The sequence below is a fragment of the Lachnellula hyalina genome, assembly GCF_007821495.1.
Source record: "Lachnellula hyalina strain CBS 185.66 chromosome Unknown contig00066, whole genome shotgun sequence".
In the NCBI taxonomy this organism is placed as follows: domain Eukaryota; kingdom Fungi; phylum Ascomycota; class Leotiomycetes; order Helotiales; family Lachnaceae; genus Lachnellula; species Lachnellula hyalina.
This window is the reverse complement of record NW_022157180.1, coordinates 115,101-128,599: the sequence shown is the minus strand read 5'-3', so window position 1 is coordinate 128,599 and position 13,499 is coordinate 115,101. Positions and strand designations below refer to the sequence as shown.

General features: G+C 50.1%; 3 protein-coding genes across 3 annotated transcripts; all 3 read left to right on the top strand.

Moving 5' to 3' along the window:
- Positions 1-713: 713 nt before the first annotated feature.
- LHYA1_G004539 (putative transcriptional regulatory protein) lies at positions 714-4,342 on the top strand (the record flags this gene model as incomplete). Its single annotated transcript, XM_031149497.1, has 3 exons — positions 714-910; positions 1,342-1,706; positions 1,893-4,342. The coding sequence occupies 3 exons, from the start codon at positions 714-716 to the stop codon at positions 4,340-4,342; spliced, it is 3,012 nt and encodes a 1,003-aa protein (XP_031005371.1).
- An 836-nt stretch (positions 4,343-5,178) lies between these two features.
- Positions 5,179-7,481, top strand: LHYA1_G004538 (uncharacterized protein; the record flags this gene model as incomplete). Its single annotated transcript, XM_031149496.1, has 3 exons — positions 5,179-5,784; positions 5,839-5,846; positions 5,891-7,481. The coding sequence occupies 3 exons, from the start codon at positions 5,179-5,181 to the stop codon at positions 7,479-7,481; spliced, it is 2,205 nt and encodes a 734-aa protein (XP_031005370.1).
- A 2,557-nt stretch (positions 7,482-10,038) lies between these two features.
- LHYA1_G004537 (uncharacterized protein) lies at positions 10,039-12,546 on the top strand (the record flags this gene model as incomplete). The annotated part of the gene is made up of 1 exon (XM_031149495.1): positions 10,039-12,546. The coding sequence occupies one exon, from the start codon at positions 10,039-10,041 to the stop codon at positions 12,544-12,546; it is 2,508 nt and encodes an 835-aa protein (XP_031005378.1).
- Between the last annotated feature and the right edge of the window lie 953 nt (positions 12,547-13,499).

Sequence of the window (13,499 nt, the reverse complement as noted above, 5' to 3'; positions counted from 1 at the left end):
AAGATTTATAGTGTTTCGCGTATCACAGAATCTCAGACGGAGACGTTGGAATACCGACGTCTATTTCTCGGACTGAGAAGTGGAAGTGGAAGTGGAGAGGGGCTTTTTCGTGTGAGGACTGGTGGCCCGATGTCTTAGATGCCACTCCCTCCCACTACGGAGCACTCACTGCGTGCCGGGAAAGGAAGGGGCGAGTTTGCGAGGAGGGGGAGTCCAGAGCCGAGGTTCCGTGCCAAACCATGGATTCCTGCTTCTCCCCGAGATTTCCCAGAGCGGATACTTGGTCCGCCAGGTGTTGAATATCGGGATTCTGTTGATTGAATGGGACAGGACTACTATTATTGGATTGGATTGGATTGGATTGGACTGCTGTCTGTCCCTCCGATGTGTGACAGAAACAGAACATCACAGACGGCACACTTCCCTTCCCTTACAGCTAAAAGAAGGCTACAATAAGTATTCAATTAATGGTAGCCGCCCTCTCCTTCCTCCCTTCCCTGCGCCGATTCGCTTCATGTGGCATCAGCGATACCTTAGTTTGCCCGAGTCATGCTTGGATTTCGGCAAGTGATAGGCCATCATTTGAGGCCTGTCCTGCCTGTCAGTGGCTTTCGTCTCGGAGTGAAAGCAAAAACAAAGGGGTGCTTATGAGTAATCATGAACCCGTATATACCGGGTGTTGTGTTAATTCTCGTCTTACCATTGCCCTGAAGATGTTTCTTTTTTTGAAAGTTGCCGAGCCGATCAGCATTGGATCGGTACCCGCCGTCCTTTTTAAGCCTGCCTCGCCTGGCCTGGTTTGGATTATGTGCACGCACCCACAGACGTCTCCTCACCCGGCTTGCCCGAGAATAGATCCGCGCCCGAAGCCTCAGCCAACCCAACCCAACTACCCAGCAATAGGGTACCCGTACATAGCTACCTAGCTTCCTACCTACGGAGGTACTCGTAGACCTTCACTCCCTCCATTCCCCCCCCCTCCCCCTTCCCCTCCCCTCCCTTCATGTACCACTTGGTCGTATCGTACCTTGTCTGCAAATCTTTGTTCAATACATGTATCCTTACCATCCAGTGTAAATCATCTACATATTTCACTCCGTCCCAGGAACTCAGTATTCATTCCTCTTTGTATCCCCCCCCCCCACCTAAGCCTGTTGTCCTCCCCAATTGCGCTTCTTAGAACCCATTGGCGATCGGTTACCTGCCTGCGCGCGTCGCGATTCCGATTGTCGTACAAACTCCTGGCCAGCTTTGCCCAACCTGCAGCGGCCCATTCCCAGTGTCGTCTCTATATTCTGATTGATGGGCGTCTTCAAACCACCAATCCATACCTCAACCCAGCTCCCCCTCAGTTTCGGGTCTCAAAGAGACCCCAACCGCCAAAATTCCCTCCCCTCACGATCTCGCCGCAATTCTCTCCCCCTCGGCACCACCTGAAGAAGCAACGGGCGGTGCTTCGCGGTCTTCAACCCCCAAGCGCACCCACGCTGAAGCTTTCTCCTCCCGAGACCAGCCCTACCTCCACCCAGCTTCGCCCACCCAAATCCGAGCCAGTATTGCTTCGACGGGCGAGCCAAGCCCCGGCACACGGGGGGCGGAGGATGGGAATGGTATGGAAATGAGAGGAGGGCAGGAGGAGAAAAAGGCGCCCAAAATGGTTCGATCTAGTATTGCTTGCGCAAGGTGCCGGCGCAGCAAGGTCAAATGTGAGTTATACCGCGCCGCGCAATTGGGCATTTCACAACACCAGGACCAGACCAGACCCGAGGGAATATATATGATCAAGTGATCTTGAGTCACGGCCATCCCTGGTAGAAGTTCTCGTTCTCGTCCTTCCCCCAAAGCCAACGGTTCACAGCTTTTGAGTAACGTTCGACTGATCTTGTTCCCAGGCGTCAACACCGGGGTCAACTCGGTATGCAAAGCCTGCGCTTCGAGCAATAGGGATTGTACATATCCCCAGGCAGGTTCAATGCCTACTCCGAAACGATCTGATGCCTCCGCTGGTATTAAACAAGAGGAAGGCGAAAGCAAGAAGCGCATTAGGAAAATCGAAGATTCGGGAAGGAGAGCCAGTCACAGGACTGGCGAGGATGTACTGGATTCTGACGTTCTCACCAAGAAGGTGTGGGATGAAGTTTATGATATTTTCAAGCTACATTTCTCAACCGAGATGCCCTTCCTTCACCCGCCAACATTCAAAAACCGAATGCGTCAAGCTTGGTCCCCTAAAGACCCCTCCATTTCGGCTCCAGATTACCATCACGGAAGAGTCTTACTTCTGGGTGTTTTGACTCTCACTGCTCGATTCCAGCCGGATCTTGTTCGTCGCCATTCTCCCAATCCTCACCAGCCCGATCCGATTGCCGCCAGTGAGTACTACGCTACGGCACTTGCCGATGCGTTTGGGCCGACTAGCAGGAACTTGACCAATCCTTCGCTAGAAGGAATACAGGCGCTTCTCATGCTTGGGTTATATGAATGGGGTCAAACCAAGGGACTCAGTGCCTGGGTGTATGTTGGTATCGCGACGAGACTGGCTCAGTCGATGGGATTTCCTTATGTGGATGATCCTCGTGCTCCTCCGAGATCTCCGATCTCAAATGGTGCACTCACAGGCCAACCGGCTGTGTCCCCACGTCAGGAGCTGACTGAAAAAGAGGTCCGGAGACGCACATGGTGGAGCTGCTTCATTATGGACCGCATGCTATCTGCTGGGAAGTGTAGGCCAACAATGATAGACGTTGAAAAATTGCGCGTCCAATTGCCCTGCTCCAGCGATCAATTCCTCTTTGTTAGCACCGCCGAGACAGGGTTCTTGAGCACAAAGTGGTTAAAGGGGGAACGGCCTGGAGGGGTGACGAATGATGACAACGTTCTGAGCTGGTACATTCAACTAGTCGAAATCTTTGGGAGATTTTCTGAGTGGAGTTACGCTGGCGGTAGAAGAACCGAAACCCTACCTCCATGGGACGAGTCCACGGAATTTTATAAACTACGTCACGAACTGGAATCCTTCAACAAAGCTTTACCATCGAGCCTCGCTTTCTCCGACGCCAACCTCTCTGCGCATATCGAGAAACGCAACGCGACCGCGTACACCTCGATGCATACATTGTACCTGCTTTGTCAAATCATGTTGCATCGAGAGTACATACCGTTCATCCCACTACGTTCAGAAAAACCATCAGGACCCTTAGATGAGCCGAAATTCTCATCTGATGAGTTTGAAATCCCTGCTGGGTTTTTTGAAGAGAGTGCGGAGATCATGTTCAAAGCAGCCAAAGACATTATCAGCATCGTGAAGACATGCCAGGAAGAAGGAGCCCTTCCAGAATCTCCTCAGATTGGATTCGCGGTCTGGCAAGCTGCCTTCATATGCCTATACGGTGCCTACTTCCCCCATATGGATACTTGCCGCCATGTGCAGAGCGGACCACCAGGGCAGATGTCAGATCCACGACACGGGTACTACACTGAAACCTCTTCCAAGATGTTGAAAGACATGGTCCCAATGCTAAAGATGGTACAAAGCTACCAATCTACCCTCAAGGCGATGCGCAGGTACTTTGCTGGGGCAAAGAAAGAGTACTGGGAGCACACTGAAAACCATAAGCCTATCAGTTGGCATGGGGGTAATCTACTCGAGTATGAGAAACAAGAGAAGAGATTGAAAGAATTTGGAAGACTTAGCGACGCTGCGGAGGCTGCTGATCAACCACGATCCCGAGCAGGTACCAATGACTCTGCACAGCCTCCAAGTGCCAACGGGGAACCAATGCAGGGTGTTGAAGTAGCTCCGACATCGCGATCAAATGGTACTGGTGCCTGGGCGGCCATCAATAATAGCCCTCCACCCCATGAGGCAGGTGATCGTTCAAAGTTCAGTTCTGGCGGTCCACACCCGTACGGCGCTCCTTCTGGATACATGCAGACTACTGGCCCTCAGTACCAGCAGTCTCTTAATCAATCCAGCATACCCAGCCTCGCCAGTCCAAGCAACGGCGATTCTTCCGCCCTAAACTCCCCACCCGCCGTTGCCCAAGCACAGCAGTACAATATTGTAAGCCAAGGTTATTCACCAGGTGTACTACAAACCCAAGTAGGAATGGCTCCGCCGGCACACTCTGGTATGGCTATGTCTTCTACTTGGCCCACCAAGATAAAGGGCTACGAATCAATCGGCATCAGTGGCATGGATAACTTTGGCCAAGTGTATAACCAGACGGGAGGAAATTCTTTGGAGTTTGAGACAGAAGCACCAGGCTATATCCAAGCCGTCAATGGGACCTCTGAGTGGGATCCATATACCCAGAGTCAGTATGCAGCTTATGCTGCCTAAACATGAGCTCAGGTAAAGTGTCTAGGGCGTGGATACACTTGTTTTTCATCAAGTGACATGTAGGATGGAATGGATGATCGAATGGCTGGAGTTTTGTGTTCCTGTTTTACTGGGCGATTGGAGTGAAGTCATGTAGTTGCTGAGCGAAAAAAAATCATTACAAACTGTTGCTGTTTTGCGATTTCATGGTCAAGAGTTGGATTTATGGGTGCAATCCGGAGGGCTGTGCAGTCATGCTACAACCTTAGCATAGTAATGAAGTGCATGTTTTATACTAACAAACGACTGTGGAGTATTGTTATAGTGTGCGTTAGCAAGAGCAATGATCAATATTCTATAGTGAAACCAGAAATCAGAGACTTCCATAAGATTCAATGAGTCCACAGTATACTTTGAAAAGCATAACGGGTTTCTGAAAGTATAATAGGAAGGTCAGAATCATAATTAAGTTATAGGACGCTAGCATAAGAGGGGAGGGGATAGTCATATATCGTGATGCAACCGAGTGAAGAGTTTCATGGTCCACGAGCTTATGTAAGCAACTAAGTCCAAGACGCGTCTCCCAACTTTGTCCTGTACGCGATTTAACAACTGAGACCAAGCTAACGTCCCCTCCATGCCTTACACACAACCTAAATCTTTCAGATGAAGTGTTATGGTGCGAATCAATGTGCCGATTTGAGATTCTCGGCTCCATCATATTGCTCTCCCAAGACATTCTCGACAAATTCCGCCCTCGAAACCCCGAACCGTAAACCCCACCCCCCTCTTTCAAATTACTTACTACAGTATACGACCATAGCTAACCAATTTTATAGACCAACCCCATCTCCACCATGCTCCACGAAATTCTCCTTTCCCTCTCGGGCCACCCCTCCCCTCTCCTCACCACCACCCACTCATCCCCCACCTCAATACTCTCGCCCCCAGAAAAAGCCCTCCTAGCCTCCATCGCCCACCTAAGTGACATTCACTGCAAGCTCCTCGCACACACAGCAAGCATCTCCTCCACGCACCCTAGCAGCATCTGCCAAGCTGTAGCAACAACCATCCGCTCCGTGCACCTCGCTGCCTTCCAACGCAAAGTGTTGCAGGTGGAAGAAGGCATCTTGAAGAAGGATGCGGGAAGCGTCGGCGCGTATAATATTGTGCCGTTGACGGGGGTGGTTGAGGAGTTTGCGCCCTGGACGAGACGCATGGAATGGTTTCTACGGGTGGTGGATGTTATGAGGGGGAGGGAGCGTAGTGGTGCGGCAGTCATTGATTGGCTTTGTAAGGAGCTGCAGACGGGGTATGTGGATGTTGAGGAGGCGGCCGGGAGTCTTGTGAGGGTTGCGGAGACGGCGTGGTTGAAGCAGGTTTCGGGGTGGGTTCTTTATGGGCGGTTGCCGGGCTTTGGGAGAGAGGACTTTTTTGTGCAGGTGGTTGAGGGGGATGTCGAGGTAAGGATTTATTGTGAGGGGGGAGTGATGTGGTATGGAGCTAATGTGGAACAGGAGTATGAGTCTAAGAAAGAGTTGCTACCTGCTTTCGTCTCAACCCCTACAGCTGCTTCTTTGCTCTTCATCGGCCGGTCGCTAATCATATTCGAGTGAAAGGCATATCGAGTGCTACTTCTCCCGAGCTGGAACTCCTTTCCTCTCACCTGAAGGAACTCTCAACCTTGAAATTTCCAATTAACGGCGCCCATTTCTCAAGAGTTATAGCTTCCATCCGTCTATCGTTGTCTCAAACTACACTCCAGCAGCTTTTACCACTGAGCAAAGTCATGGAGATATTGTCACTTCTGCGGCAATTCTTCTTACTCAGCCGTGGCGAGTTTGCCATAGCATTGATCAGTGAAGCAGATGAGAAAATCCGTTCACGATGGCGTCGTTCAGATAACTTGAGCTACGAGAAACGAGACGACTGGGGAAATATCGTTGTCAAGGACGGTGAGGTCTCTGCAGTGTTGGCTCGCACGTGGGCGGAGATGAGTTCATTACAGGGCCACGATGAAGATCAAGACGAGGATGAACTTCTAGAACTCGCAAGAGACCTTGTTCAATTATCAATCACGAAATCTACTTCAGCGACCCCTGGAAAAAGCCCAAGTGCAGCAAACTCTGCAATAGCTTCGACCCCTTTCCGAAACTTGCTACTATCGGTTCCAGTTGCGTTGTCGTTACAGATACCGTCGCCGCTAGACCTTTTTCTCGCCCCCTCGGATGTGCAAAGCTATTCCAGCATCAACGCATACCTACTATCAATACGCAGAGCCCATCTACGATTAACAGACCTTTGGAAAATCACCTCACTCCGACGAGAGCATCCCGCACCCCCCGGACCTCCGTACGGCAGCTCAACAACCGGTCGCAACAAAGTCCTCAGCCTACGCCAACGAGGAAAAGAACGAGCCGCCACCATGCGCGGGGTATGGGCAACCAGCAGCGCGGCCGTCTTCTTCCTCGGCGAAACCGAAGCATATCTCCAGGGCGAAGTAGTAGAGGGAACCTGGATGGGATTCAAAAACTGGCTCACGGGAGAATCCGGTTCACGGCCTACGTCCTCCAAATCCCAACTTGAAGACGATGACGATATATGGCTGCAAGCAGCTCGCGAATCTACTGCTTCGAGGACGGGAATTAGTCAGACGCATGACCCGCAGAGTCTTGCGGATGCTCACAGACGCTACATTGCTGCTTTGACCAGTAGTCTATTGCTGACCACATCAACATTCACGGATCCACTCTACCATCTCCTCGGGCAAATCGATCACCTGGTCGCGCTTGTACACCGCATCTACTCCATCTGGCAATCTCTCGATCTCGAAGCGGACGAGGGGGTCGTAGACGCCTTCTCTGATTTCCACAAGGAGGAGAAGGATGTGCGAGAGCAGATGGGCATCATTACTGGTAGGGTGAAGACGGCTATCGAGCTATTGATCAAGAGTCTGCGGGATATTGATCAGGAGAAGGAGGGCTGGGATAATGGGTTCGCGGAGCTGGTGCTGGGGGAGGAAGGAGCGTATGTGCCGGCCAAGGTAGGGAGGGTGGATAGGCTGCTGATGAAGCTTGATTTTGGCGGCTGGTTTGATGATGCGAGGACGGTGAGGGATGGGAGTGAAGCTGAAGCTGAATATGGGAGTGAGGATGATTGATTTTGTTATGAGTGATGATTGTGGATGATTGATTGATTGATAGATACCCTTGGCGTTTATTTGGCTCTTGCTTGAAAGAGGGGTGGGGGGGAGGGATGAAAGTACAAAGTAATTCTTCTGACTTGACGAAAATTCACGAATATGTGGGCGGGCATGCGTTATCACTTTCCAGTGCCCGTTCTCACAGTGAACCAATTATATGTATATAGCCAGCCTCATACATATAAGACTCTTGACATACCGCACTTCGAATAACTTTTCTTGTTGGCTAATTCAAGAGACACGGCTCCCACAACTTTGAGGGAGCTGAGAATGATGATGGCAGGACCAGCCGGGCTGACGACAGAACATGCGCATTGTTTCCAAGAAATATGAAATCAAATTTAATCTTCCCAATGAACTTTAAAGGTAAAAATTTATATCTCATCTCGCCTTCATCGTCATCATTCATCATCTTCTTCGTCCGTAGTATACGAGTAATCGTATCGCCAGATCTCGCTTGAAGCTCCACCTTAAGCCTATCAAGAACTGCAATCGCATCTAATCTCCATACCATCACTTCCCTGTCCCTGTCTACAGTACAGTAGGGATGCAGTTCAGCCTAGAAGCAAAAAGCAAACAACAAGCAAAACGGAGATATAGAGTAGGGTTAGTGGAATATAGGCAACCATTAGAGTATTCTTGAAACATCTTCTCAGACCAATAGAAACATCCTGGGCCGCAAAACACCCACCCACTATGCCTAGAAAAGCCACCCACGCCTGCAAAAGGACGCGAAAAGGAAGATCTGGCCTAGACTTCTACGAAGTAGCAGCCAACTCCCGTCCCGCGCGGCCTTTACTCCAGGAAAGATGGCTGATGGGTTTTGAGAGATCAGCGCCTTTCGCGAGTCGCAACAAGGAAAACTCTTGCTTTCTCTTTGAGAAATCATCTGATGCCTTTGCAAGGGCATCACCAGTCCACCACCACCGTCATTGATTGCCGTGTGGGTTGGGCTTTTCTTTAGCGATTGGTATTAATTGAAAAGGCGGGTTCTGGAGAAGCAGCCACTCACTCAAGCTTACATTTGCTTCTTTCTCCCCTCAAATCCCGAGAATCGAAGGGGTCATCTGAGACGACTGGGCCTTATATAAGCAAGCCACGTTGTGCTTGTGGTGTGGCTAACGAGTAGTTCAATTATAAGGCCTTCCATCCGAACAAATCAGTCTGCATTCCCTGAGATGAGCAAGCCGACGTGCCCTAAAAGAGAGTCGTACAGTACAGTACTGTACATTGGGGCAGCGCACACTGCACAGATGCCATGCCTTGCCCTGTCCTGCACTGGCGCATAGAACGACACATGTTGTGCTTGGTGACCTCTGCTAATTCAATATATCCATGCTCGCTCTAAGCAGTACGTGTCAGCCTGCAATTCGAAATTGGAGCAAAAGCCGCACCATCTCCATTCGGATTTGACAATTGTTGAATTCAGGTTGATTACTTTGTATAGGTAGGTAGGTAGGTATCAATGTAGACCGGTCCGGTACTGTAAAACCAAACAAAGGACTTCCAACAGCTTCCAATCTTCGCCAACTCCCGTTGGTGGCGGCCGGATAAAGGCACGAGCTCGCTGGGCTGAGCGCCCGGGGGTTGAACTATTCGTAGAACAACGACCCCAGTCGCCCCAAAAAGGAATGGCGACACTGTGGCTGATCTTGAAAATCCTTCGCCAGGAAACTTCTAACAATGTTCTGTAGAAGAGATCCAAGTACGGTGCAGATGCAGTATAATTCCCGTAGTCTCTCGTGCTTGCTTGTAAACCGACTTCGGCGTTGGAGCTACACGCAAGGGCAGAAGCAGGAAGGAGCTTTCTGGGTCCCGTAGGGAGTTGATTATGAACAACTATAAATGTACACTACGGTACTACCGGTAGAGTGAAGAAATACACTTCCCCATCTAAAAGTTACAAAGCAAAAGAAGCAGGGCCAACAGGGGCAAAGCAGGTGGAGTGGCACGAGACTTTCTCTGCTCAGGTACGGAGTACTTCGTACCTTGGCTTGGGTGTACCTCCCTCCTCCCTACCCTACCCTACCTACCTTTAAAGCCAAGAGCCACCCACCCGCCCGCTCTTCCGCATCCCATCATCACACGCGCATAACCTGTCTCGACACATATCCCTTGCCCTTCATCCAGAGAATTCATAGACACCACATTCCTTGATACAATTTCACTACGCTATCTCCAACTACCAAATACCCACCACCACCATCACCGCTCCCTTCGCCTGTTTCAACTGCCATCAAGCGCCACCCGCAGAGTCATGCACGGACAAACGCATCCACTTCTTTATCACAGCATTTCCAGATCATAATTGTGACAAGGAAGACCTCGTAAGCGCGCGCAACAAAGCTATCCGTACTCTGGAATCTAGGAGCCACCGGAATCACGAATTAATGGCCATCTTTGACGCGTCTACGGCTAGGGGATAACGACTGTTGGGGATCAATTCGCACGCTTGATCGACAAAGTGCTGCTCCGAGGCGGCACCATTCCTGCTGTCGACAATACGAATGGAAAGATGGGCATTTGGCCTTTTCGAAAAAAGAGTAATCGAAGACCAAATCGCAGTGGGGTAGAGATGAACGACGCTATGCATGACGAGGCAGGCCTGCAACGGAACCTAGGAAGGCATAATGTAGCCGAAATAAGGGCAACAGCAGCAGACCCAGAACGGAGGAGGAGCCGAAAGGATAAGAAAAGGAGATCTTCGAGAGATTCGAAAAAATTACAGAGAAACCCTGAAAAGCAGCGCACATACAGCTTTTCTCCCGGTCGAAACGACAGCATCAGGGTCCTGCAAGACCTAAACCGACCACCCGTTCCACCATTACCATCGTCACTACAGGCTGCTAGCAAGAAACCCATTCGAGCGAGCACGCAACCCCCAGAGACTATACAAGACTGGCAGAGGATGCCAACCCTACACAAGAGGAGCGCTCAAGATTTGTCGCGTCGCAAGTCAAGCAAGAAGCGGAAGGAGGACCATGATAGAGAGGCAGAGATCAAAGCAATGGCTGCATTCATGCCGACACGTCCCGCAGCAGACTCCAATTCTGCTGGCAGGCCGATGAGGAAAGAAAGCAAGAAGATGCGAGGAGGACTGAATCGCCACCTTGAAAATCCCTCCTCAGATATATCCCTTCCACTCGCCGATTCCATCCATTCCTCCCTATCCTCAAATTCCGATCACCGAGCATCCTACAAATTGTCCGCATTCGATATGTTAGCCCCCCGACCTACTATTCGATATTCCGAAAATCCTCGATATGGCCCTTCCGCAGGTTCCGAACACTCGGATTCTAAGAAGAGGAGGACATCAGAACGAATACCTGAAGAACTCCTAAAGGCCAACAAGAGGATAGACGATCTTGCGGATGATCTCGACGCAGGAGAGCTTAGAGAACTTATGGAGCGGGATCAAAAGCGGAGGGACAGAAAAAAGCTTGCTGACAGGATTAAGACTGAAAAGAAGCTTGCGAGGCGTCAAGAAGAGCAGAGAGTAGAAGAAGCCACCGCTGCGCGGGAGGGTACCCCGCCTCCAGTCAATATGGATCGAGGAGTTATGGGCAGAGACGTCGTTGGGCTGGGAATTGGAACTTCCGCGGTGATTACATCAAGCAAGAGAAAGGGGTCAACAGGAGCAGACAGTGGTCGAGAAAAACGCCCTACGGAAGCATTCAGACAGGATACCCAAGAATCGACCAGAAGTACATATCCTAGCGCAAGTATGGTGTCAGGAAATTTGACCCCCGGGTCTGAACGTTCAGATCCTATCCTCGAAACGGCGAAAGTTGGTACCATCACCAAGGCTAATATTTCCCCCACATTATCACCATCACCACGAGGCCACCTTCGGGGGGCTTCGAGTATTTCACAGTTAATGGAACTCAGCAAGACGGAGCTAGTACCACCACCAAAACCACAGTCTGAGCGAAAGGGCTCTGAAGGTTCCGTCAAAGGAACCCAGTCCTGGACATCATTCTTCAAAAGATCAAAGAATAAGCGAAATTCGATACCAGCATCATTCTCCAACACATCACGAGATTCGATGCAAAGTGCACCATACCAACCGAGAGTTGGCTATACGCCCGTTAAATCAAATATCCCTAAACGGACAATGTCAAAGTTCAGAGAAGATCTCCCAGAACTCCCACTGTCACCACCAGATTCGAGAGTACAATCGCCGGAGGCTGATGTTGTACCACCTATTCCAATCAGCAAAGTAGCGCAATCGTTATCCGAGGAGCACCGTGAGTCTCATGTACGATATGATACGCCTACAAGTGGATATCAGTCTTTGGAGGCAATGCGTATGCGTGACGAGACACCTACTAGTGGACATCGGTCGGTTGATGCTCCTTCTCCAGAGCCGATAGCAGTCCTATCACAGTCACTTGCATCCATCGACTCTGAAGGGTCATGGCTATCTGGTCGAAAAGGTGGCTCGAAGCGTGGATCGGCACAAATGCCTCCCCATCCCCTTCGTGACAGCGCAAGTTCACTGCAAAAGAGATACAAGGAGTATTCTGAGTCTGCTGAAGAGCTCGGTATTGCAGAAGATGAATATCTTAATCGACTGTCGCCAGAGGAGCAACATAAGATTAACAGGGTGTCCTTTGGAAATCCTGTTCCTTCTAGTGATGATGAGGATGGTGGTAGTTTAGCAAGTCCCACAAGTCCCACCTCATCAGAACCGACCACCAAATGGGGCGCCGCTGTTGGTAGACAACCGACTGTCGTACACCGCGAGCCGCGAGCTAAGTCGAGAGAAGGATTACTAAATGACTTTGAATATGATTCAGCCAGCGAGCATCGCGCAGATACCCCAGAACCCAAGCGCAAGAGCTATGGAGTGTCTCAGGATATAATCGATGAGAACGAGTCTGGTATACAGAGAGCTACGAGCATTGATCTTGGGAGGCATCATGCCAGACATGTCAGTGCTGGCAGTGCGAGGTTGCTGGAACTGAAACCGAGGAACTCGGGAGAGACGAAGAGGGATTCAAAGAGATTCAGCCTTGGTTAGGCAGTGAAGCTGGACTAATTGGACGGTCAATCTTGGAGGACGACGACGGGCATGACATTTCGAAGACAAGCACCACACTCCTTTGTTTTATTTCCTTATCACGGTACACTCACTAGTCGGCATCCGACACCCACGCTCATTTAAACATTTTCTTTGGAATCAACAATATCGAGTCATTCACTTGACACATTTCCTTGCAACAACCTCGCTCATTTTAATACATTTCCTTTACGGCTTCGTCTTCGTCATCAGCTCGTCCAAACCTCAAGTTATGCATTCGCCCAACCAGAACAACATCATCTCGCAACAACAGCACTCCCCTCTACGCCTCGAATGTGCGTCTCGAATATGCGCTTCACGCATTACATGATCGATTTCTTTCCTATCTTTGCAAACGATTCCCCCCAAATAGCACATAGACATTTGATTTTATTGATTTCAGCGGGTTGTACCTACCTCGGAGGTGGATTTGAAGCAAAAAAGGGTTTTGGGTGGATGGGAAAATGACGGCGTGACTTCCTCTCGAATCCTTTGGAATCCGGCCTGGTGGTTGGTGCCTGAATATGGTTGTACGGAGATATGGAAGGGTATTTGGGCCTCGCATATTGAAGCTCTGGAAGAGCAGTGTTATGAGTAGCCCACCTGTATTCTGTGGAGATAGATAATCGAAGATTTAACACCCATAAGATGGTGCACGTTGGCTACTACCACCTTCCTTTTATGTATCTGCTTACTCGTAATGCCGTATAATGAGTGAGACGTCCAATAAATCAATAATTGAGACCTCAATTTACCCCTTCCCCCTTTCCCTTTTCCTTCACGTCTAAATCACGTCATCCCGCAGCTGAAACCCCTCTCGCGGGGTTGATAAGCCACGAAGGCCTTTTCATCCTCTACCTTCCCATTCCATAACACAAATACAAAGATCCATACAAACACGAGAGAATCTTCAA